The following is a 24,690-nucleotide window of genomic DNA, read 5'->3' on the forward strand; positions in this document are numbered from 1 at the left end:
ACAAAAACGCTTTTATAATGATTAATCGCAAAACCTTACACACTTCCTATAATAAAGTAAACAACTGGCGGGATTACTACGTTTTTCAATGCAGCGAATTCGCATTCATTCGTTTGCTTATTATCGCCATTTTATTCCACTAAATTCACTCCTACTCATGTGAATTGACAAATAATAAAACATTTTGTACGATCATAACGATAACTATCTGTTCATTTTAATATAATTTTTTTTTAATTTAACAGAATTTCATATATTTGACGAAAATCATTTAATAAAAAAATAGATAATTACGCAAGAAAAGGCTCATGTCCACCAATCGTTGTTAATATAGCAATTGCGGTAAAATGTTGACAACTTTATTTATCCTCTATTTAATAAATATTATTACAACATCAGTTTAAAGTTTTTAAAACAATTAACATTAACAAGTTTAGTTTTTTAAAGTTTACTATAAATCCTACCGTAATATTAACCATGAGTAATTATCACGCTGTTTTCGGCCCATAAGAACTGTTTTCGGCCCATTTAAAATAGAAAATTGAACATTGGTTTAGTGTAATCTAAAATTTTAAATTTCTTTAAAATCTGTAACACAAATATATCAAACTAGATTTATTTGATAAATAAAATATGGTTCGAAATCATTTCATTATTTTTAAAATTAATTTTTATTGATAAATAAAGTTATGCATAAAATTAACTTAACAAAGAATATTACCTAGCTTATTTAATCAAAAACTAGTATTTAATTAGTAGACTAAAAATCTATAAGTTATTGAACTAAAAAAATTTCAGATCAAAATTACTATAAAAGTTTTAAAAAATCAATCTTTAATTTTTCAATCAACAAACAAGTAATTTAATATACTTAACAAACAAAAATTAATTTTTTAACCCAGTTTTTAGTTGTTGATATCACAATATACATTAAACAAAGTTTTGAATGCCAAAAATTGTTTTACAATTTTCAATCAATAAACAAGCATTTAAATACAACAAACAAACAAAAAAAATTTTAAATATGTATTTTAATTACTAATATTATAAAAAACATTATACTAAATTTTGAATGTTTAATATCGAACTTCAATTTTTCATAAACAAACAAGAATTCACTTATAATAAACAAACAAAAATTAAATTCATTTTTGAGTTAATAATATTATGATATATATCTGACCAAAATTTAAAAAATTTGGATGAGTAAATAAAAATACTGACAATAACAATATGTTTCGAAATCTAAGATTTCAAACCATAATTATAACCTTTTTTTAATAACCCGAATTTGTAACAAAGCACTTTTTAGCCCAAAACCTAAATAGGAAATTTAACTGATATTGATTAAACTTCATTTTTTAAATAAGTAACAATCATTAAAAAGACAAAATATTTTTTATTATTTAAATCTTTATTATTACAGCCTAAAAAAAACAAGCTAAAAGGTAGAATAGTTGCCAAATTAAACATTTTATGAATCTTTAAATTAAAAATTAACAATTAAAGAAAAAGGTATAAAGTTTAAAAGAAAGGAATTTTTTTTATAAACATATAAATAAAATAACAAAAACATAATTACAATATTCAAGGTAAAATTTGATTGAAAACAAACAAAAAATACCAGTGCATTCGATTAATGGCAAAAGCAAATTGCTTGCATCTTTTAAAAAACCAACAATTAAATGAATAAAATAATTAAATGAATTATGTTGAGGTAGGTACTAACTATGATTCAAATCTTAAAAATTAAAATTTTTCTATAGTATGCTTCAATATTGAAAAGTCGTTTTCTTAGTCTTTAAAAATGAACTAAATACCAAAATACATCATAAAGTAAAGTTAAAATTGTCATAATTAACATTAAAAAGTGAATTTAATAGAGGAATATTGTACTAAGTGTAAAACAATAAAGAAATAAAATAGATTTAATAATACTTGGTTTAAATGGAAATTTAATTTAAAGTGCAATTTTTGAACACTTGAGCACCGAAAACCACAATGCATACTATCAAAAATTATATTGCCAAAAAAAATTGGGTTTGCATTAAATATAAACTCGAAAATCATGATTTTAAAATTTAATGCCAAAACTAGAAAAAAATTGGTTTAGTTTCGAAATTAAAGAAATACTCTATATTGAATAAAAAAAAACATAATTAAATGTAGGAAAATGTGTAGATTGTCATAACTAATAAAATGACTGTTAGTTTTGTCAAAAATTAACTAAAAAGGAAAGAATGAAGAACAAACAGGCATTTATTCAGAACAATAAGAAATACTAAAAATATCCTAATTTCTTAAAAAATATAACTACCGAAGACTGATAAAATACAAATGGTAGTCTATATGTAAAAATGGGAAAAAAATGGTAGTTTATATGTAAAAATGGGAAAAAAATGGTTGTTTATATGTAAAAATGTGAAAAGGTAGGTTTAATACATAGATTTATTGCCTAATTTTAATTTGTTGGAAGATTTGGATTAAGGCAAATCAAAGGCACAAATTCCTTAAGCCGTGCATATATTAAGAAACTGTATTCTAAATTATGTGCAGTTCGCTAAAAAATATAGACAGCTCAAATCAGTTTTCAGTCAAATCTTCAAGGTAGTTTCCCTAACTTATTACAACCCTAGATAACATTTATCTAAGTAATAACCCAATTTAATGAGCTGAAAGTTGGAAATCAAATCTAAAGTTTGACATCGTCGTGTTTCGGCTTATTGCTTTGTACAGGAATATTTGTAGAAATCAAGTTTAGTTTTAGGCAGTTTTTCTTGGCGATCAATGACCTTTGGCTCCCACTACTGTTCACTGAAGACTCACTAGAGCTAGTTATTCCGTCGGATAGGTTGATTTCATTGAGGGAGATGTCTCGTGATGTGGAAGGCTCGCATGCTTTTCTATCTTCATCGCAACGATTCGATTCCTGTTGAATTGTATCTTGCTGTGTCGAGACTAAAAAATATTTTATTTTATATTTGTTGCTAATTATTAAATGCAAAATGTTTTCGAAAAAATATAAATCTTGAAAAATCCTAACCAAAATTATCCCCTACTAACATTTAAATATGGCAAAATTTACCCTTACCACCCTAACCCTGTAACTAGGTGTCCCAACTTCAAAGTACCCCAATAAATTCTTGGTAATTAACTTCCGTATAAATGGCATTAAACACTTACCGATATTAATCGATGGAATTTGGTTGTTCTGATTATTTTTGTTCTTGTTTTTAATTTTCGAGAGTTGTTTTTTGCGCCTTAACCTTCTCCATCGGGTGGTGTGTGTGTGTTGCGAGTGTTCACGCCGACACAAAATCCATGACAAAAACACAAAAAAGCAGGCTACAAGTTTTAAAGCAAAAGCAAGGCCGAAAAATATGTAGCGAAAACGGTCAGCATCGTAGACCTACATAAAACAAAAAATACAATTTTGTTTTATATTTGAACAAAATAATTTTGTATAACTTGGTGTTTGTTTTAAATATGAAGATAATATTTTCATAAAACTTAGTGTTTTGTTTTAAATTTGTAACTTCAACTGGACTTAAAAATTTACAACATTTTATTTTCATTTTTTTACATCTGTCTCATGGGAAATAAATTTGTTTAAAGTCATATATTAGCGATATTTTTATACTCAAAAATTATTAAAGTTGGTGTCACTGAACACAAAAATGATTTTAACTTTAAATAATTTCACCTTCTTTTTAAGTTATACAACTTCTAAAAAAAAATTAAAATTAATAAAAGGAAAGCAAAGCCCTGTTTGTGATGACGTAGAAAGTACTAGCTTGTATACATTCCTTACGCTACTTAGTACTTTCTACATCACACAAAAATTATGGTAACCTGGTTCTTTATGCTAATCATTTTCCAGTATTTTTGAAAATTGAATTGTAAGTACCACAGACATTTTTTAAAGATTTTAAAGCTATTTTGTGATTCATTGTCAACCATACTAATGTGCTATATACATCACTTACTAAATTGCAAAACTCTGTAACCTAACACTTTAAATGAAAATAAATAAATATTTTTATTTACATACCAAACATGACCCTGTATCATTTTGGCACTGATCAGTTACCCCATTCCACAACAAACAAGCTTGATCAATTGCCACTCCAAAGTATATAGGAGCTGGAATGTAGGCTGAGAAAAAAAATTATAAAAAAAAAAAAATTATTATTTACGCAAAATTTATAGGCCTATATATTTTTGGTATAGCAATTTTTTTAGGGTATTTTTTGTGACAGAGATTTAAATGCTTTTGTGTGGATAACAAATGGGAAGTGTTTACAAAATATGTTGGAAAAGCTTTGTACGAATTGATATGTAATCTTATTGATTTTAAAGTAACAATAAAACTGATATTAGGGGGATTTTACAAAGTCTGATATTAGGGGGATTTTACAAAGTCCTTTCATCTCCGGAAATAACAAAATTCCTAAAATTCTTCAAGTATTATCAACAATTAGACCACATTTAACATACCTTAGCTACAGAACAACACATTTTAAAAATTCAATTTTTTTACTATTGAGAATTGTTTAGTAATTTACCTAGGGTCCTGAAAAATACAAACTGAAGACCGGCAGCAAATGGTCTTTCATCATTCTTAACACATCTGTAAGTTACCATTAAAGATGGTGTGTGGGCACATACAGTCGCCTGTTTAAAAAAAAACAATTTTTTAGGTAATTTTTTTTTTTATGTAAGTAATTTCAAACCATTCTTGCCAAAAATTGGATAATATTTTTTAGAAAAAAGGGGCAAAAATTACCATAGTAACGAGAAAAAGACAGAAGAGAAAGGGAATAAAAGTTGAGGTGCAATCTCTTTCACATTCCCCGATCGTGGCAATTGCTCCGGTTGCATTTATTGACGAAACGCAGGAACAACTTGAATAAGTGCTCTGTCCACAAAATTAAAAAAAAAAAAATTAAAAAAAAAAACAAAAAAAAACGAAAAATTATCTTTTTACATTTCTATATATCCAGGTACCATTAAATCTATATATAATGGAGATTAGTAAATGATATATATATATACATATATATGTGTCCAATGTGGTGCGCAGGTAAATTATCACATGTAAATAATAGTTGAGAATTGCGACCATATAACGACAATTAAAATATCGACCTTAGAGCAGGCTATTGACTAGTATATTTAAAAATACAAAACAAAATTTATTATTACTTAGAATTTAAAGCCTAAGATATAATATGGATAAATTTCATGCAAAATTGGTCATACTCTACATATAAATACTCAGGACTTGAATAAATTGTAAAAATTTTGAAAAAAAAATAATTTTGATAAAACTCTACCTCGGATAAATTGTTGGAACACCCAGCATAGCAAGGATTGTAGAAAGTCATTCCTTCCACACACACAGGGTTGTATGTGGATGCCATGCATGAACACTCTCCATTGCATATTGACATAAGACCTGTCATCACACTGAAAAAACATAAAACATTTACAATTAAAATATTTGTGTATTGCAACCCTACATAACCTGCAACCAACATAATAATGGTTTTACATAGGAAATTTTTTCAACAACTTTTTACATGAAAACTTTTTTTAAATATTTAATTTTTGTTTTAAATTTTTAATTACTAAACATTTATATTTAAACTTATGTATATTTACTAAATAAACACAAAGTTAGCTGTTATAAGAAATATTCCAGTTCAAATAATACAAGTTTAATAATTAATGAAAAATAAATTACATCATCATAATAAAATTAATTTATTTGTTAACCTTAAATACTATAAAGCCGGTAAATAGTAAATGCCTTTCAAAATATTTCATTGAAAATTAATACCAAATATTCCTACTACAAATTGCCTTAGTAGAAAAGTCACCTAATTACTAGTATCAAGGGGAAATAGGGCTATTAATTTAAAGGTAATTATTAGTTACCAATGTTTCTAAAGTACAGATGCTATTCTCATATGTTTAATACATATGCTTTGATGTCATATTGTAAAGAGAAACAAAGATATGACACAGAAAATTGAATAAAATACCAAACAACAGAATATAGAGGAAGTAGTTGGGTATTAAAGGCAAAAAGAAAAACTAAAATTTGAAACAAAAAAGTCCCGTTATGAACCTATTATTGAATAACAACAAAACCACCTAATCAGTAAATAAAAATGAACAAAAACATTACCTATCTGTTGTTGGGTCCTTCGGAAAACTGTTGACGCCAACCACTTGTGTTGAATCACAAGCAATAAGGAACACTGAGATGAACAACAACATGGATAATAGGTTAGACAACAACGCCGTCTGTGCACAGCCTGTCATATTTAACTTTAATCTTTTAATGATATAACCGCCTAACAGGATTCCAGTTCCGGCACTGGGTACTAAGACTGCACCTAAAAATTATAAAATTGATTTGTTTAGTTGATATTATATGATCATTTATCTTACCAACCTAGGTTAAGTTGTAATTTTTTCGGTGAATATTGCAATAAGTTGGATATTACAGTGTAGTAATTTTAATATACTTTTAAGTAGGTATTTTAAAAACATGCTAACAAAAGAACTGCCAAAGGCAACTTAAGTCTATGTTGAGATACCGTTGATTAACCAATGTTAAGGCTCTAAACTAGGCAACCAATGTTAAAGTTCTGCACTACCATTTAATTTAAACAAAAATACCTTTAAAAGTAAAGTGTAAAAAATGGTATAAACATAAAATAAAAAAATTACCAGTTAATACACTAGAGTTTACTGTGTCCACATTGAAATGACTTTGCAGATATTTTGGCACAAAGGTCAAAAATGCAGTGACGATTGAAAACTCTAACGTAGCTGAGCATGTAACACACATATAAATGGGGTTCGATAACAGCGACAAAAAAGCTCTTGGCATTTCTAAAACAAGATAGTTTAAATAATTATTGGTAATTATATGTTAGTAAGAAATTACCATTAAAAAATATTTTTTAACCATGCAAGTAAATGAAAAATTATTTTTACCCTTAAAATTTTTTCCAAAACTTATAACAGAAGTGTCCAGACTGTCCACTGTGGTCCCAGTATCCGTGGTAACAGTCACTGGGGTCATGGGGTCACCCATGGGGGTTGTAGAGGGAGTTTCCCTAAAATTAAAAAAAATTATTTTATTTTTGATTAAACTCAAAAAGTAAAGTGGAATAAATCTAATTTTAAGTTCGTAAAAAATATTATTTAAATTATTTTATTTATAAAAAAAAAATTAATTTATTCTTACAGAGGTTCGTCTCGCATTGGCATCCTCAGTTGGCGTGGAAACATGAGTAGGAACAAAGAAGAGAGAAGAATTAAAGCTGCACAAACCAGGTAACCCAACCACCTAAGTTAATTATTAAAATTTAATAAAACACTAAAAATAGAGCAAATAATACTTTGTAAAACACAAAAATAAAAATTTAAAGTGCGACATTGAAGAGTTTTGTAAAGCATGTTAGTATGGTTGACACTGAATCATAAAATGGCTTTAAAACCTTTAAAAAATGTCTGTGGTACTTACAATTTAATTTTCAGTTAAAACCGTTTTAGTGTTCAGTGACACCAACTTTATTAAGTTTTAAGTAAAAAGAATTTGCCAATATAGGACTTTAAATTAAATATTGATATAATTTACTTTAGATTTAACAGAATGTAATTTAAAAAAATTAACTAATATTAAAAATGAATATATGAATCAAAAAATCAATGTTAGCTTCATAATTGTTTTTATTTTACTTATTTTTTCCTTACCATGCCCCTAGAAAGGTCTCATCTGTTGAAATGTCGTTCCCAATATCGATGTAAAAAGTTAGAAACAAACCCCCAAGTAAATAACCTGCTGCCGGTCCAACAGCCCCAATGGCATAAATTAAAGCTAAAAAAAATTTTAAATTTGTAAAAATTTAAGTAGAAAAAAAATAGGTAAAATTTGTGTTGAATTTTTTAAATATAAAAAAACTTTTAGACAACATTATAATATTATTAAACTTTAATTACCTTAAGAAATAAAATAACTAAAGTTTAATTAATTATTAAAAAGGATTTAATGTTTGTGAATAAAATAAATAGGCCTACTGTCATTTTAAAATATGTAATTCTTTAATATAAGCTTTACAAATATTTATACATATATGTGAAAGCTTTAAACAAATATTAAGAGTCCTAGAAATTCTAGTAAATACATACAGCATTTAAATGGGAACACTACCAATTTTCTAACACATTGATTTAACATTCTGTGAGTCAATATAAAAGTAATCAAAGCAGGGCTAATTACATCCAATATACAAGATACCATATGGGCAATAACAACTTAAAAGACTTGGACGCTGATAGACTTAGAAAACCATTTTAATTTAAAATCAATATCGAATGGATTTGGTATGTTTAAAAAACTTGTTAAAAGTAAAATAAGTCGGTTCTTTTTAAATGGAGAGAAAGGAGAAAACTAATTAAATATTTAACAGGACAATTAAAATTTTGCAAAAACAAATACTGAAATCTTAAAAAAAATAAATTTCAAAAAAAAATGTTTGCAATTTTGTTATGACAAAATTTAATTATTTTTATTACATTATTATCAAAATACGCAATGTCGTATAATAATAAAATGTTAATGAGATTGTTATGTTTGCATAAAAAACAATTTGTTACTAACATCGAATAATAATTTCCTATTTAATTAATTATAAAAAAAATATTTAATTTTCGAACCTTAAGTTTGAAATTTTGTTATTTTAGCATAACAATTCCATTTCACACATTTCTACCATATTTTTATTAAATTTAAAAGTTTCTTTAATGTAAAACTTTTTTTTTTTGCAAAAATTTTTTCTATAATTTTTTTGTTAAATTTTTTAAGAAATCAAGCCTATTTAAAATCACATGACGGTTGGGTTAATGGGTGATTGCCATAGCAACCCCTGTTTGTTATTAAAAACACATTGCAAGGTGGGTGAGTTACAACAAAAGAAAACACGCACGACTGGATATTTCCTCAAACATGAAATTTACACCCCATAGTTTAACCTTTATACCCCGCACTTAACCAAATAGTTTTTAATGTATGTAATTTAAAAAACATGTCATACAATATTTTAATGTGCACTTTACATTGATAATAAAAAAATCTGTATCAAGATATAAAAATATGTATTTTATAATTTTGAAAAGATTTTTATTTTTGAAACAATTTTTTTTCAGTTATGTTCTTTTTAACAATACACAATTAAGGGATAGTGGTATTTGTGAATAACTGTAATTGAGCTCATAAAATTGATAGCCTCCTTCCTGTATTAATTGTCTTTCTAAATAACCGTTTAATGAACTAAAAACTAAATAGCATTTAGAAAACAAAACAAAAGTTCAAAAATATAAAACAAATTAAAAAAAAATTTTATATATATTTAAGAAACCGTTTTTTTTTTTATAATAAACTGTAAAATTTTATTAGTGTGTTTAAATAGGTAAGTACCTAATTTATTTAAAACTAAATTTTTATTGCACCATTACCATGCAATTTTGCCTTAAGGCACAGAACTGATATTACATAAAGGTAATTAAGTATGGATATTACGTAGTCAGCAAAAAAACGATTAATTTTTTTGCAACATCCAAAAACAAAACCATTAAACACAAAAAAAGTGATTTATTATCGTACATTTATCAGTTACAAAGTTTGGTAAATGTCAATTTAAATTTTATATTTTAACATTGAAAAGTAAAAATAAATTCCTATACGTAACTTTAAAAATAAAATACTTTTGGTTTTAAGATTAAGTGTTTACCGTAACTTTAAAGTTCTATTAATAAATTTTAATAACATGTTTTGAAATTTGTAATATTTCCCACGATATTATAAATAGATATACCAAAAGAAGAGTTTATGGGAAGACTTTAAAATTTTGAACAAACAAGAACCCTCAAAAAATTAAAAGGCCATTAAAAAATAAAATGTCCCCCAAAAAATTCAAGAATTCTTTTTTTTACAAAAATGTGACTAATAAAGAAAAAACTTACAGATATAAAGTGAGGCATCATCCTTAGGAACATTGTCGTACATAAAAGTTGTACCAAGAGTATAGATGGGTGTTGATCCAACACCAATTATCATGTTTGAAATCACAAACAACAACAAAAACAAAGAATTTGCTTCCTAAAAAAAAAATTTTAAATAATTTTTTTTTTTTTGACATTTTTTAAATATTTTTACTGGTAAATAAATGGTGCGTTGAAAATTCTTCGTTCAATTAGAAAATTATTTACCTGCGCTTCACATAAAATGTCAGAGGTACTGTTTGTTCTATTTTCAACACATAAATTGTCGTCAGAAATAACTAGAGAAATAGTAGGAGGCTTGTAAGGATCAGATATAAACTGAGGTAGTGCAAACAAAACCGCGCCTAAAAAGTAAACAAAAAATAAATATAAGATACGGCTGGTTTATTTTTGGGTGAAATATTTTTTAAATGTGATTAATCTGTAAATTAATAGCTTAATCGTGATGTTATTCATCATACTTAACTGTAAATAATGATTAATTAACTGTGAATAATTATCCACATAAATGTATAAACAATAACATTGACTTTGTCAAAATTTTGAAATAAAATAATTTGTTAGAAATTATAATAATTAAAAAATAAAATAAAAAAAATTTTTTAAAAAAAATTAATAAAAATTTTTTTTTAAATTTTTTGGACTTACCAACGGCAACAACCACTGCCCCGATTCCAACCCATCTTGTTCTGTGACCTTGGCCCCCAAAATATGAAATAAAAACAACAACAATTAAACTTCCAATGTCGAAACTTGACACCACTAAGCCAGACTCTGCACTGCGAAGCCCATATCTAAAAAAATACAAAATTGTTAATCAAATTTTAAAATAAATAAACAATGGCCTACAACAGATAAATTTTTTTAAGAAATGCTGCAAAAAATTAAATTTCATTTTTAATAAGTTTAAAATTAATTAATTATTGTCAATACACGCTTTTGAAATTGTAATTAATTTTGTCTGTGAGCGCTATTACAAAGACCAATTGCATTAAAATTAAGTAGATTAAAAACAACTGGCAGGCAATTTTTAACAGGAAATCTTAGCTTTATTAATGATCATTATAAAACTCCAAACATATGCCAAATACCAAAGATTACTTATATTTAAATGTGCAGTTAAAATTATATGTTTAAAATAATAAATTCAAGTAACAAAATAATTACAAATATTAAATCTTGCATCTAATTATACTAATTAACAGATTATCATAAACTATTAAAGTTTATCACACACCCAATAGATTTATCAATAATTTAAAAAGGGATTAAAACTTTTTTTCTTTTTAACTAATTACTTCCCACCCAATTAATTTTCACACTTAAGCTATCTTCAAACGAAAAATTGGTCATTTATAAAAGTTCATAGAAAAAAAAAATTTTTGATATTTTTTTACCTTTCTTCAATTGTGGTGATAACACTGCTTGTTATTCCAGACACCATCATGCTTTGGATAAGAACGAAGAAACACAAAGATGTTAGGAACCATTTTGGGGTTGCAAATCTCTGCATAAATGAAGGCTTACAGCAGATGAGGCCGCATAAATGTTGCTTCTTTGAAGGCTCTATGATAAAAAAAATTACATTTTTTTTAATAAGGATTTCTAGAACAAACAATTTAATACAATTGCCAAAAAAATAAATTTTAAAATTCGGCTATTAATATTAGGTATAAAAACAAAGCATTTTTTTTAAATATAAATCACAAAAAAAGCATAAAACAATTTAATTAAACAAATAAAAACTTAAATAAAAAAATATTTTTTAAAAATTATTAATCTTTTCGTAAACAAGTAAATAATATTAATAACCTGTGTCATGTGAAGGCCCAGGAATTTGCAGACTCATTGCTGTCGTATTATGAAATGCCATTTCTTTCTCATTTTTCAATTTGACGTCTTTATTATTTGATGAAGATGCATTACTTGTCGACGGGGCTTTATTTTGATCCATTTATGTTTTTTATTTTAGTACAATTTTAATTTTAATAAAACCTTAAAAAAAGTAAATCTAAGATATAAAATAAACATATATAATTGATTTTTTTAAATGAGTTTTAAAAAATAACGCATACGTTTTTATAATTGTAAGTCCAAACGTATATAGCCTGGTTAAAAAGTTTAAGCCCCTATTGTGCTTAAATTCAATAAACATAAGACAAATAAAGAAATAACCTCGTTACTAAGTACGTTATGTCAATGCTATGCTATCCAGTTTGTTAAACTGTTTTCTTTTTATTTAATTCTTAGTTTGTCAAATTAAATACAATAACCGGCTATATTATTCCGTTACATAACAACACTGGTAAACCTTTCACCTTATTATAAATAAGGTTTTCTAAGAGTCAGCACAACACAAAGATTTCTTGATTCCGGTCCTTTGTTGTCGAAATTCGGCCAAGATTTCTTTTTTCGCATGCCCGTGCGCTTTTGTTAGATTACAAACACCGCGTGTGTTGTTCGGTGCGAAACAGCTGACGAGTGACGTCACAATGCCAAACAACGAGCAGTGTAGTTTTGATACCTGTTTATTCGAGCATGAAACAAATATTTTTATCAAAACTGTTCTTTGTAGATTTTGAAAATTTTTAAAAGTTTAATGTTTTCGAAAATTGTCAAACATCTAAAACTTGCACTTGTTATAATTTAAACTAAATTAAAATACATAAAGAAGGTTTTAAAAGTAAAATGGTAAACAGTTTATTTACCAGTATTTATAGTATAACAATACCTTTAATTTATAACTAAATTGCTAAAAAAAAAATTATTTTAAAATAATAGCAAGTATTTTGTACGGATTTTATTTAGTACATGTTTTTTTAATAAAATTTAAAATTTAAAAATTTGAAACGTTGTGAAAATAAATCTCACTAGACGTGGAGCTAAAAGCGAATACGAGTTTTTGTGTTTTAAACGAAGATCGATAACTTCTGCTCGCTTGTCATTTTTTAAAACTGTAATCTATGTTTTAATATTTCAATGGGCAGCTTAGTCTGTATATTAATTAATGTGTATGGTCACAGGTTTATTTTTATTTTGCTTTTAACTCTAAAAAAGCTAGTAAACTAACAAAATATAGGTCACTATAGCTTTAACATTTAAGTACCAGATTAATTAGCGAAAGTTTTTTGCGTTACTATTCTTATTGATCATTTTCATTAACAGCCTAAAAAGAGTATAGACGACTGTATTAAAATTTATATTTGTTATATAATTACACGTTCTATTTCTTTAGGTTAGTTTTATTTATTATGCAAACTTAATTCACTGTAAATATCAAAATATGGATGAACCAACTTCTACTGGGGTGACGTTGACAACAAAATTATCTCGACGATTTCAAACCTTTTTAGACAAAACCGTTCCCTTTTTAATACCCAGATGGGTGGCAACTTTTGTACTTTATATTTTGTATTTTATTCGAGTTTTTATATTACAGGTAAAGCAATTTTTAAATTGGGTTATTTATAACTTTTTTTTGTATATATCTTTATCCTCGATGTGGGAAGTTCGAATGCGCAATCTAAACATACAGTAAATGAGTTACTTCAACCCAGTCTCGAGCTGCTTTTAGCAGTTTGGGATATTATATAAATTATAATTGCCTGGTATTTATGCTGCTGATAAAGTGCTGGCTCAGCAGTAGTTCATACCATTTTTAGCATCCTACTAAGGGCGGTACATCATGGGAGCAGTGGGGATTAAACCCACGACCTCATGATGGTGTAGCAAGTGTTTTTACCACTACACTATGCTGCTAGTTATTCAACTATCTTTCAAAATTATTATGTTTAATTATTATGTTTAAATCAAATTTTCATTTATTATGTTTAAATCAAATTTTAAATTGTGGTTTTTAGGGATGGTATATTGTCACTTATGCCCTTGCAATTTATCACCTTAACCTATTTATCGCATTTCTTTCTCCCAAAGTCGATCCATCGATCTATGGAGATGATTCAGACGGTAAGTTGAACATCTATTTTATATTTTATAAGTTCTGTTTATTGTTTATAAAAAAGTTTATAATTTGATTGATTAATGTGAAAATATTTCAAAAAGATTACATCATTTTCTATCATCTTTTGTATGCGATTTTCATTTTAAAAACCTAAATTTAATGTTTAGATGAAGGCCCACAATTACCAACGAACAATACCGAAGAATTTAGGCCTTTTATAAGAAGGTTACCAGAATTTAAATTTTGGTACTCTGGGACGAAATCAATTTTAATTGCCTTTTTCTGCACCTTATTTGAGGCCTTTAACATTCCAGTTTTCTGGCCTATCCTCGTCATGTATTTTATTATTTTATTTGGTGTTACAATGAAAAGACAAATAAAGGTAAGGCCAATAAAACAGGGTACGAATTAACGGTTAAAAAACAGTTCGCTAAAAATGAGGTTGAATTTTCAGAGCAATAATTAGGTCCAAGTCATAATCTTTGTTTTTTTTGATAACACTTAATGCGTTGCGTGGCATTTTAAAATGTAACGTATTGTTAAACAATCTGTAATAATTTTTCGCACAAAAAACGAGACATTTTTATTTACTTTAAAGCTATGTTATGTGTTTAAAAAATTGCGCAATAACTAAACGAACCTGGAGGTGGAGTTTAAGCATTGCCAAACATGGAAAGTTTTTGTTATTAAATGCCCTAAAGAAACCTACATTTACGCAAAATCATGTTAATATAATTAAATAAGTGTGAAACCGGTTTAAAATAGATCGTAACAATACACTAATATACACGAAAGTATTATTATCGCTTGAACTTTTTTGGTTGATTCGCTAATTCTAATATATTTGTAAAAAACGATTCGCTAATTTAAAAAAACGATTCGCGTTTAGCGAATAGCGACCCGTTATTTCGTTCCCTGTAAAAATTTAATGGTTTCGTAATTGTGTGGTGTTGCAAACTATATTTGAAAAAATAGACATATGTTATTTACTACTTAATTTAAAACAATTTATTTATAAAAACTTTGGTGTTAGTTCATGTGGAATTGTAAAATTTTATTTTTAAATATGATGTTTTAAGTTATAAATTATTTAACTGTATTTTAGCACATGATCAAGTATCGTTACCTGCCTTTCACTCACGGAAAAACTAAATACAAGGGCAAGGAAGATACAGGCAAAGTTGTCCCATCTTAACTCACTATAAAATAACTTGTAAAAAAGGACAAGTTTTTAGAGAACTTTCGATGATAAATTAGAAAAATTTTTATTTTGTTAAAAATTGGTTTAAATATTGGCAATGTATAAAATATAAATCTTTGAATCTACTGAACTAATTTGTTAATCTTCTTTGAAGTATATATAATTTTTTTAGAATAAGTGATAAATGAATAACTATTGAGGTATGTGCAATGGCAGTGAACAAAAAATTTCAAAAAATAATTTTATTTGTTTTAATTCCGATAATTTTTAAACTCAACATACTAAAAATTCATGAATTTAACTAAATTGTTTTTAATAAAATGCCTGATTGTAGTTTGTATTATTTTTTTGAAGTAAGTCTTGATTCTATGTATGTTAATGTAAATAAAAATAAACTTATTAATTTACACAAATTATTTATTATTTAATATGTAGTTGCCATGATAAAAAAGTATTTATACAATAAAATGCTGACTAATGAACAAAATTAAACAACTCTGCTGTAATTCATATCTACTTCATGACATATACTAGTTGCATTCATTCACATAATTGTCTTTTTGTAAGGGTAATGTTTATTTTTTTGAGTAGTAAAATTTCTAGTACACGATTAAACTAAAAAAAATTTCAGCCCAAATATAAATGCATATATTATAAATTTGTTTGTGCTGGCTGCTATATTAAACCAAGGTACTTTTGAACTAATTATTCTGCCATATCATTTCAAATACTTTAATTTCAACTAGTGTAGCATTATATTGTAAATATGGTATGTACAATTATTTTAAAGAAATAAAAATAAATATACTTTTATTGTTTACAATACAACTATATATATTTTAACAGCTTACAAATAAGTATAGGCAGTATGTAGTATAATCTATATATATACATACTTGTCCTTTATATCTTCCATTATTAATTAAAGTTAATTAATAAAATTATAATCTTCCTCACAGTGAAAGTAGGTTAAAATATCGTTATTATTATGCTACAGTATACACATATGGTTAAGGCATATGTTTTACGCTAGAAATACCACCAACAAAATAATAGTGAGTATAATTAGAAACGGTAGCCATGTTTTCAAAAAGCCTCCAAAACTAAAAAAAAATTGTAAAATTACAATTTAAAGTATGTATATATATATGCACCAACTAAGTAGCCTAATAAATAAAAAACGGCAGCATGGTGTAGTGGTAAGAACACTTGCTACACCACACATGAGGTCGTGGGTTCAGTCCCCACTGATCTTATGCTGTAGCGCCCTTGAGTAAGGCGCTATAAACGGTATGAACTCCTGCTGAGCCAGCACTTAATCAGCAGCATAATTAACGGGCAATTATAAATTTATAATATCCCAAACAGCCACAGGCAACTCGAGACTGGGTCGGAGAAACTGATGTTACTCTATGTAAATTGCACATTAGACTTTCCCACATCCAGGATAAATATATATACAAAAAAAAAATTTAAGCCATAACCACAGCTTTATATATAAATAAATTTAATATTTAACCTGACATATTTTCCATACACCAGCATAAGAAACCACACTTTTACCATGTTCCACGATTTTGATCCATTATACTGCATTATATTAAGTGCTAAGGCAACATGAGAATGGCAGTTGTCGCAAAACAAGTTATGCTAAAAATACAAAAATAAATGTTAGATAATAGAATTTTACATGCTATATATATAATTTAAAATAACACTATGTAAAAAAATTCATCATAACTGTACTCAAAATACTTATTTAAAATGGAATACTACATATATATTAACCATATGTGATTTATATTCTTCTGATGCATCAAATACAGCTTGATCCCATGTCGAAAATTGGACATTTTCGTGTTTAAGTTGCCAATATTTTGTAGGTTTTCCAAACGCCATATCATCCTCAGATACATAGTATGGCCCCGCAAAATCTCTAATAACTCCAGCTGATGTACAAATACCCATGTGACCAATAAAAGGCAGAAACCAACTAAAACAATATAAATATTTAAAAATCTATAATTAGTAATGCGCTATAGATAGTATAAACTCGAGCTGAGACAACATTTGATTACCAGCTTTAAACTATTGGGCCATTATAATCAACAATATCCCTGCCAAAGGCAACTCGAGAGTGGGTCAGGGTTACTGATAGTTTTCTATGTTTGGGTCGCGAAGTCGATTTTACCGTATTGAGGATAAATAAATAAAAAAAAACATAAAAAAACAGTATATTTTTACAGTACTTATGTTGTAACTGCTCATTTTATAATTTAACAGTACTTACGTTATGACTGGTAAAGGTGTCCAAACTATACACGTTGGAAATCGCTGAATATCTGGACGAATTTGATTACTTTTCATTGGCATATCCTCCATTAGTTTTTTACCATACATTTAAATTCTTCCGCTTTATTGAAACAAGTTCTAAATAAATAAATGTTAACGTTTTAGCTGTTAATATAATGTACAAATGTGATACATAAAAACTTGATTAATATATAATAAAACTATAGAAATATTGCGGTTCACACATTACACAGTTTTCATTTTTTCCTGTTCATGTTATATGGCATTGTAAATTTGTAAGGTAACATAATAGAGGATAAATTTTGATAAAATAATCTCAGTACAATTTTTTTTGCCTGCCTGCTCAAAATCAAAAAAAAATTTGTGTTTCGTTTAAAACAAAAATACAAATTTATGTTTTTGTAAAATAGGAAATAAGGCAAAAATCACTGGCTAGCCATTGCTTTTTATCATCTGATATCACGTGATAATAATAAACATTGCAAAGCATGTGACCGATTTGGTATTTAGTTTCGAGTTTTGCGTTTTTGTTCTGGTTTAATAAAGTTTACAGTAGTTTCTAGCTATAAATACTACAAACAAGCTAAATATATAATATCACAACTTATTCGTTTTTTTTAAAAAAACAAAATGCCTGTCATTTCGCTTAAGGTAAGTGTTTATTTTTTTTGGTTTCGTTTTTTTTTAACTAACGTATATATATTAATATGTGTATTTCTCTTAGGCAATCTTTCTACTGCACTGGTTTCTGTTTATGTGGTAAGTTTTAAATTAATTAAATTACAGTCATTACTTGTTTAAATTTTACCTGAAATGCATATAAACTCTATATATAGGGCCATAATGCAATGGGGAAGCGGGGCGTATATGTGGTGCAATTTTTCATTGCTGGCTGTTGCAATATGGGCTATAGCTGATAGACAATCAGTGGATGCACTTTTTTTAGTAAATATATACTTTGTTATCTAATATCTGAAAAAAAAACTAGTTAAAATATAACCTATATATGTTTGCTTTTATTATTGAAATAAAATTATTTAATAGTTTTTTTTTTTAAATTTTGTATGTTTAAAATATTTATTTTTAAATTCTAAAAACTAACATATATATTTATTGTAACAACTTATTAAAAATTTTTTACGTATTATACTTTTTGTCAAATTTTATTTTGAATATCGGTAAAATATGGTCTTAAGCTGACATTTTATGCGGCGATTTCGTCACCGACGCTCCGCGTTTTTTGCAGGCCGAACCTTCTGGCTGAAGCTTCTTACAACCGAAGCTTCTGGTTCCCTTTTAAATATTAGTTTGTGTAGTGATTTAAAGTTTTAATTTTGTGTTTTAGTTAATGTCGATGATTCTGTATTCTGTAGTTGTGGATATTGTCACACTATCTCTTTATCATCCCGTACATGAAAGTCCAGCAGCAACGAAGTTTAGTTTTGGTATAAAAATCAAATTAATTTTTTCAAATTTGGCTTTATCATATTTTCTAGAATTGAATATTAAAACAACTTACCAAATTAAATAATTGTGCACTGATACATAAATATGTAAGAAAAATCGGCTGAACATGACATTAAATTTTTATTTTTTTAAAAGTTATATTCTTTTTTTAGCCATGGCGATTATAAACTTGATTTTGAAGCAATTTTCACTTCTATTACTTTACCAAATGTATAGAGATAGAGGTGGTGTCTACAATATTACATTTGGTTAGCAAAAATTTTGCTTTTAAACTAAACTAGTAGTAGCGAAAATATTTTAGTTAAAAAAATGATATATTAATTTTTTTATGCAATACTATAAGACATATATGCATTTAGTTATGTTTTACTGTATAAATAAATTAAAAAATAAATGAATTTATATTTTAGGCAACAGTACTCAGCTGTATGATAATATTGGGGGCGAAACGATGGACGAAGAGCAGAGAGGATCAAATGCTTATGTTAAACCTCCCGAAATTAATGTAGTTTAAACCTCATTTTTTATTAATTAAAATAATATTATACTGTGGTTGTTTAACTATAATTTTACACCTAATATACAATACTTAAGGTCTTACAAAAGTTATAATCTCACCTATTTTACTATTCCAAATAACCAAATATAATATTCTATTATAAAAAAATTATGTATGATTACCTAATTTCTCACCACAATTTACCTATTTTAAAAATCCTAATATGTAGCAAAAATGTTATTGTTTTAATATTATCTATAATCACGTTCCATCTAATTTAAAACCTGAATGGCTGCAAATTGTGTATTATTAAACTAATTGCCATATTTTAGTGTATTCAACTTGCCACTTTCAGTGGCTATTATTTGAATTTAATATACATAGAATCTAATTTTTTCAATTGCACCTTTCTAGTAGGCTATTTTTGTAAGACTTTTATTTTAAATCTGTCATTAAAAAAATTTAAAGTTTATTGTTTGAAATGTTTTAAATGTTACTTTAATCCTTAGTTTTAATATTGCAACTGTTATACATTTATATCATTAAAAACCCCTTTTCTATATAAACCATGTCAGACTAGACTATTTAATGATATACTCTGTTTATGTTTGTGAAAGATCAAATTTTGTTTAAATAGATAAGCAACTAGAAAATCTTTATGTAACTTTTGAATATATTCTTGTAACATTTGTTCAATTAAATTTTTAATATTTAGTTTTATTTTTTTGTTATATTAAATTAATATACAGATTTGTATTCTTAAATATTAATCTAGTTATGTACTATATCTATTAAAACTGTGGGCTTATAATAATATTGAGATTTTTTAATTACTTAGCAATAATAGTTACTGTTATTATATATATATGCCATTTAAAATTCTTGTAAACGAAATTGAGTTCTGTTTTGGTTGGATTGTATTAAGCAAAATCTTGCATAAATAGATCTTGAAGCATATTAAAGAAAAAAGTATCATCAGATTAATCTATTAGAATGCCTTAAAAATTGGCAAAGTCGATTGTTTTGTTAATTCACCGGAAACAGAAAAATCGTTAGTAAAATCAACAATTTGTTAGAGAAGAAAAAATTCAAAATTTTTCATGTCATCAGAAAAGAAAAATTTCACCACTAGCTGTAACAAAGAGTAATAACATGGAGATTTATGTACAGCATTAAAACAATAACTTTCAAAATAGTAATGCATTGTTATTCACAGCAAGAACTTTCACAAAATGGCAAAATATTTATGCAATAATGGCTCCACATATAATACACATTTGACCATTAAAAAAATTAGCAATATTTAAAAAAAAATCTATAAAAACAATCGAAGAAAAATATAATATATTGAGCTCAAATTTTTTATGATTTTTTTACACAAATATTTTGTTTTAATCAAATACTAGCAATGTCATACTCGTTGTAATTACTTTTTAATTTACAGATTTATAGGAAATTTGTACAAAGTTTAGGTCTGTTAATTTGAAAGCAAAAAAAATTAAGTACATTACATGTGTTGTGCAGAATAATCAAAAAAAAGTGACATACAAGTACTGCATAAAAGTGAGTACAATAAAGATTAAATATATTTACAAGTTACACTTCCTCATGTCTGTAATTTCGGGGTATAAGATTAAAAAAATGTATCTTATGGCAGGTACATTCTTAGTGTGATAACTTATAGTATATCCTTAATAACTTGATGTAGGCGTAACGGTTACTAAAATTGGCAATAAAATGGCTTTAAATATTACACCTAAACATTCCTTTATATTTGGTCAGTAAATTAGAAGTTAAATTTAAAATTGCGTTGTACAGAAATTTTTTCCATAAAATTTGGTCATAAAATAAACAAGATACAAAATATAAAATAAGATCAAAAAATAACAAAATACTTCAAAGTAAAGAACCCTTGTTTAGTGTTTGAGGGGTCGGGTTAATTATTTAAAAGTGGTTTAACTGTTCTTACGGAGTCTTTCTCTCATCTTAACAAACTCTGGGACATTTTGTTGGGCTTCAATTTTTTCCTCGGTCTAAAATGAAATCAAAAATTTATTTTATTAAAATCAAGCATCAAAATTTGTGTTACCAAATTTATGTTAACTAAATTGTTTAAACAGTTGTATTACATACTTATAAAACTAATTTAATTTACGTAAATCCATGCATGGCCCTTGAGGTTAATTAATACATGTTATATTTTATTACAACAGTATTTTTTTTAATTAAAATATTTTAACATTTTTAATTTATGGTAAGATATTAAAAATTGCTTCGTTTAAAAATATATATAGATTAAAATTAAATTTAAATTGATTTATTTCCTGTAAATTTAGATTTTATTGTAAAATCAATAACTTTATTGCTTTGAAAAAGAAAACAAAAGCATAATATCAGTTTAACGTCTGGTAATACCCAAAATTTCATCATCACATAAAAGGAAAGGAATCCAGGAGTGTTTGTTTAGTGTGACAGCACTTGAAGGCCACAAATTTAACCACTCATGTCTGGCTTAAATAGATAACGCTTTGTATGGCAATGTTTATTTGGTAATGTATCACAAATCTGGTTTTTAACAAATACTTTTCTGCGATTCGGCATTTTGTAAAATGACTATTGAATTTAAAATTCAATGTAATAACTTTGATAATGGAGTCTACTCTATATTAATTGGTATTGTATCTCTCTAAATATAAAATCTTGATGACTATGAATCAATATGCCGAAAGCGCTTAAATTGCATAAAATTGGTATTTGCTTTTTGAAAAAACTGTCAATATATAAATAGGCTAATGACCTCAACCATATTTGGTCAGGAACACAAGCCCATATGTTGCTTTAAGTCCAAATAAAATAGCTGAAGTGTTTTTAGAATTTAATTAAATATTTGTTTTTTTACCTCATCTAAACCTTTGCGCCTTGATTCAATAATTTGATCGAATTCGGATTTCGGCGGTTTTTCTTGGGGGACGTTTTCTCTACGCTTTTCTTGAAATACTTTTGTGAGTTCTGATTTTTGATTAAGAACGTCAATACCACTGCGAAAAAATAAGATTTTGATATTTAAAAAAATTAATATTTTTATACTTTTTAGGCTTGTTTTTTTTGCAAATTAAAGTAAGTGAATATTCGTTTATGGCATTCAATAAAAATAAATTGTCTGGTGTAAAATTTAATTTAAAGCAAACTCCGTCTTGATTGTTCTTTGTGTAAATGTTTTAAGATGGTAAAAGCAAATTAAATTTCATGTCAAGAGCTCTCTTAACATTTGCCAAGCACACTTGATCTTCTAATAGACACGATATATTGACATTGAGACCCTTTATTTAAACAGCTATAAATTGACTTTTAAAACTGAAAATACGTCATCGAAATGCAATAAAAATTGTGGTATTGAAAATTTGTTAATTACACAACTATAATCCTGTAATGCCTTTTATGTATTTGCCAATTAAATTGTGACTCATACAGTTGCAATCTGTTATAACCGCAAGCTATTCAAATGTCAATAAAAGGTTAGTAAATTAGATAACAGGCTATGCTAAATCAATAACATACTTTTGTTTCAAAAAAATTTTGTGATATCAAATATAGAAATAGCAGTTTTGTTTAGGATGGTAAACAACAAACATTTGCTTTAAATTGCACATATTTTTAACCTTTTAACCACTTTAGTTGGTTTCCCGTTTAGCAAAAAAATACAACATAAATCACTTTTAACTTACAGTTTGTTGTTAAGTTTAAGCTCTCTTTGCATTACTTTGTGATTTTTTGATTCCAACACAGGGTTCGCTAATTTTTTTGGTTGAATCAGCAAGTGGTCCTCGTGTGCAGGTTGAAATGCACTGGCATTATATTGTGGTGGGCCACGCGTGTGATAACCTAAAAAATAAATCATTTTGTCCATATATGCTATGCTATCCAAACATATAAAGGCTATTAATAATACTGGTAACATAAATCTAATACGAAAAAAAAATAAAATAATAATTTAGAATCTTTTTTTTTTGTTTAAAAACGAAAATATATTAATGTTTTAATGAATTTACATTTATAGAAAGTTGAACTTGGTGGTTTTAATTAATTGTTTATTTAGCTTAAACGAGATAAACCTGGCAATTACATTTGACCTAGGCGGTTTTTATGGTTTTCCAATTACATATGTAATTACATGGTATAAATATGTCTATACTCTTATTAAAACATGGTATATATTGTAAATGAAAACATTTAAATGACAGGCCAAATCGATCAAAAATTGTTGTTGCTTTTCCTTAAAAAAAGCAACAGGAAACAACTTTGCTTATTTAGTAAGAACAACTCAAAATTTCGTCATGTTAAATAGCTTGACTAAAGCTTAGTTTTATTGCTAATTTAATTAAAAATTACTATATTCATATTCTATAAAATTATAATTTAAAAAAATAAATGAAAAATTTTTAAATGTTATGCAAAAATATATATATATTTTTTTAAATCCCATTGCCTTGCCCTAATATAATATTAACAATAGTCTGCCTTAGTCATTATTTATTTAACATAATTCCAAAGTAAACTGAGTAATACTTTTACTCTTGTTATAAAGATACCGGTATACTAAAAAGAAATATTTAATTTATGTGAAATCTACTCACTTGCAAAAACTGTAGCGGCATTTTCTCGATCCATCTTTAAAATTTTAATACTGAAATAAAAAAATAATTAATATTTAAACCAAAATTATATTTATTATATTTTAGACCTTGTTATGTAAAATGGTTAAAACATAATTATTTAATATATACAAAATAATTATTCAACTTGTTAATACACTTACTTTGAGGTCTTTTCAATATTTTCAAGCACCTACTTTAAGTTTTCTAAGCACCCTTCTTTTCCTTGTAAATTATAATTTAATTCACCAGAAATTCTTAACATTCATGAATTCTGTTAAAATACCAAATACGTTTTTAATGACTAAGTCACTATATTAAAGAAATAGTCCATGTTTACTCGGTACTATAACTTTTAATTACACAGAAATTCTTCCTTTTTATTAAATATCAACTCATGCTTATTAGACGTCTGTAAAATCTAAACTTAGGTTTGTTAAACTCAGAAAAGTTTGATGACTAATTCTCACAGATCAGTTGAAGCGTTTGACACATAAACATACTTTAAACTAAAGAA

General features: G+C 26.4%; 5 protein-coding genes across 5 annotated transcripts; 2 read left to right on the forward strand and 3 right to left on the reverse strand.

Annotated features, from left to right (window-relative positions):
- Positions 1–1,525: 1,525 nt before the first annotated feature.
- On the reverse strand, positions 1,526–12,085 carry LOC145746405 (solute carrier organic anion transporter family member 5A1-like). Its single transcript, XM_082564688.1, has 16 exons — positions 11,893–12,085; positions 11,478–11,646; positions 10,729–10,874; positions 10,288–10,424; positions 10,042–10,177; positions 7,774–7,897; positions 7,265–7,366; positions 7,012–7,133; positions 6,742–6,906; positions 6,194–6,404; positions 5,337–5,469; positions 4,787–4,918; positions 4,566–4,674; positions 4,052–4,155; positions 3,184–3,409; positions 1,526–2,958 (listed from the first exon to the last, which is right to left on the reverse strand). The coding sequence occupies exons 1-16, from the start codon at positions 12,032–12,034 to the stop codon at positions 2,693–2,695; spliced, it is 2,424 nt and encodes an 807-aa protein (XP_082420814.1). The 5' UTR covers positions 12,035–12,085; the 3' UTR covers positions 1,526–2,692.
- A 1,234-nt stretch (positions 12,086–13,319) lies between these two features.
- On the forward strand, positions 13,320–16,064 carry LOC145746406 (protein RER1-like). Its single transcript, XM_082564689.1, has 4 exons — positions 13,320–13,519; positions 13,941–14,046; positions 14,209–14,423; positions 15,147–16,064. The coding sequence occupies exons 1-4, from the start codon at positions 13,364–13,366 to the stop codon at positions 15,234–15,236; spliced, it is 567 nt and encodes a 188-aa protein (XP_082420815.1). The 5' UTR covers positions 13,320–13,363; the 3' UTR covers positions 15,237–16,064.
- On the reverse strand, positions 15,656–17,693 carry LOC145746407 (transmembrane protein 222-like). The gene is made up of 4 exons (XM_082564690.1): positions 17,533–17,693; positions 17,031–17,235; positions 16,762–16,892; positions 15,656–16,345 (listed from the first exon to the last, which is right to left on the reverse strand). Exons 1-4 carry the CDS (start codon positions 17,640–17,642, stop codon positions 16,267–16,269), a joined length of 525 nt encoding a protein of 174 aa, XP_082420816.1. The 5' UTR covers positions 17,643–17,693; the 3' UTR covers positions 15,656–16,266.
- Positions 17,694–18,053: 360 nt separating this feature from the next.
- LOC145745614 (type-1 angiotensin II receptor-associated protein-like) lies at positions 18,054–20,285 on the forward strand. The gene is made up of 6 exons (XM_082563738.1): positions 18,054–18,206; positions 18,280–18,314; positions 18,392–18,500; positions 18,901–19,000; positions 19,175–19,270; positions 19,433–20,285. The coding sequence occupies exons 1-6, from the start codon at positions 18,186–18,188 to the stop codon at positions 19,534–19,536; spliced, it is 465 nt and encodes a 154-aa protein (XP_082419864.1). The 5' UTR covers positions 18,054–18,185; the 3' UTR covers positions 19,537–20,285.
- A 142-nt stretch (positions 20,286–20,427) lies between these two features.
- LOC145745295 (protein FAM107B-like) lies at positions 20,428–24,481 on the reverse strand. Its single transcript, XM_082563331.1, has 5 exons — positions 24,338–24,481; positions 24,156–24,205; positions 23,247–23,403; positions 22,421–22,559; positions 20,428–21,554 (listed from the first exon to the last, which is right to left on the reverse strand). The coding sequence occupies exons 2-5, from the start codon at positions 24,187–24,189 to the stop codon at positions 21,477–21,479; spliced, it is 408 nt and encodes a 135-aa protein (XP_082419457.1). The 5' UTR covers positions 24,190–24,205; positions 24,338–24,481; the 3' UTR covers positions 20,428–21,476.
- Positions 24,482–24,690: the final 209 nt, after the last annotated feature.

The sequence above is a fragment of the Corella eumyota genome, chromosome 3 (genome assembly GCF_963082875.1).
Source record: "Corella eumyota chromosome 3, kaCorEumy4.1, whole genome shotgun sequence".
NCBI lineage: Eukaryota > Metazoa > Chordata > Ascidiacea > Phlebobranchia > Corellidae > Corella > Corella eumyota.

What these genes read in the sequence shown, in the direction of transcription:
- LOC145746407 (XM_082564690.1), bottom strand. Translation starts at nt 17,642, where the DNA reads ATGTATGGTAAAAAACTAATGGAGGATATGCCAATGAAAAGTAATCAA. An exon ending in ACACCTTTACCAGTCATAAC is followed by an intron (nt 17,236 to 17,532) that starts GTAAGTACTGTT and finishes ATATTGTTTTAG; the next exon opens with TTGGTTTCTGCCTTTTATTG. An exon ending in GTGTATGGAAAATATGTCAG is followed by an intron (nt 16,346 to 16,761) that starts GTTAAATATTAA and finishes ATTTTTTTTTAG; the next exon opens with TTTTGGAGGCTTTTTGAAAA.
- LOC145746405 (XM_082564688.1), bottom strand. Translation starts at nt 12,034, where the DNA reads ATGGATCAAAATAAAGCCCCGTCGACAAGTAATGCATCTTCATCAAAT. An exon ending in GGCAGTGGTTGTTGCCGTTG is followed by an intron (nt 10,425 to 10,728) that starts GTAAGTCCAAAA and finishes TTTACTTTTTAG; the next exon opens with GCGCGGTTTTGTTTGCACTA. An exon ending in ATGATACAGGGTCATGTTTG is followed by an intron (nt 3,410 to 4,051) that starts GTATGTAAATAA and finishes TGTTTTATGTAG; the next exon opens with GTCTACGATGCTGACCGTTT.
- LOC145745614 (XM_082563738.1), top strand. Translation starts at nt 18,186, where the DNA reads ATGCCTGTCATTTCGCTTAAG. An exon ending in TGCCTGTCATTTCGCTTAAG is followed by an intron (nt 18,207 to 18,279) that starts GTAAGTGTTTAT and finishes TATTTCTCTTAG; the next exon opens with GCAATCTTTCTACTGCACTG. An exon ending in CAGTGGATGCACTTTTTTTA is followed by an intron (nt 18,501 to 18,900) that starts GTAAATATATAC and finishes TTTGTGTTTTAG; the next exon opens with TTAATGTCGATGATTCTGTA.
- LOC145746406 (XM_082564689.1), top strand. Translation starts at nt 13,364, where the DNA reads ATGGATGAACCAACTTCTACTGGGGTGACGTTGACAACAAAATTATCT. An exon ending in TTCGAGTTTTTATATTACAG is followed by an intron (nt 13,520 to 13,940) that starts GTAAAGCAATTT and finishes TGTGGTTTTTAG; the next exon opens with GGATGGTATATTGTCACTTA. An exon ending in CTATGGAGATGATTCAGACG is followed by an intron (nt 14,047 to 14,208) that starts GTAAGTTGAACA and finishes TTTAATGTTTAG; the next exon opens with ATGAAGGCCCACAATTACCA.
- LOC145745295 (XM_082563331.1), bottom strand. Translation starts at nt 24,189, where the DNA reads ATGGATCGAGAAAATGCCGCTACAGTTTTTGCAA. An exon ending in CTTAAACTTAACAACAAACT is followed by an intron (nt 22,560 to 23,246) that starts GTAAGTTAAAAG and finishes ATTTTTTCGCAG; the next exon opens with TGGTATTGACGTTCTTAATC. An exon ending in GGCGCAAAGGTTTAGATGAG is followed by an intron (nt 21,555 to 22,420) that starts GTAAAAAAACAA and finishes ATTTCATTTTAG; the next exon opens with ACCGAGGAAAAAATTGAAGC.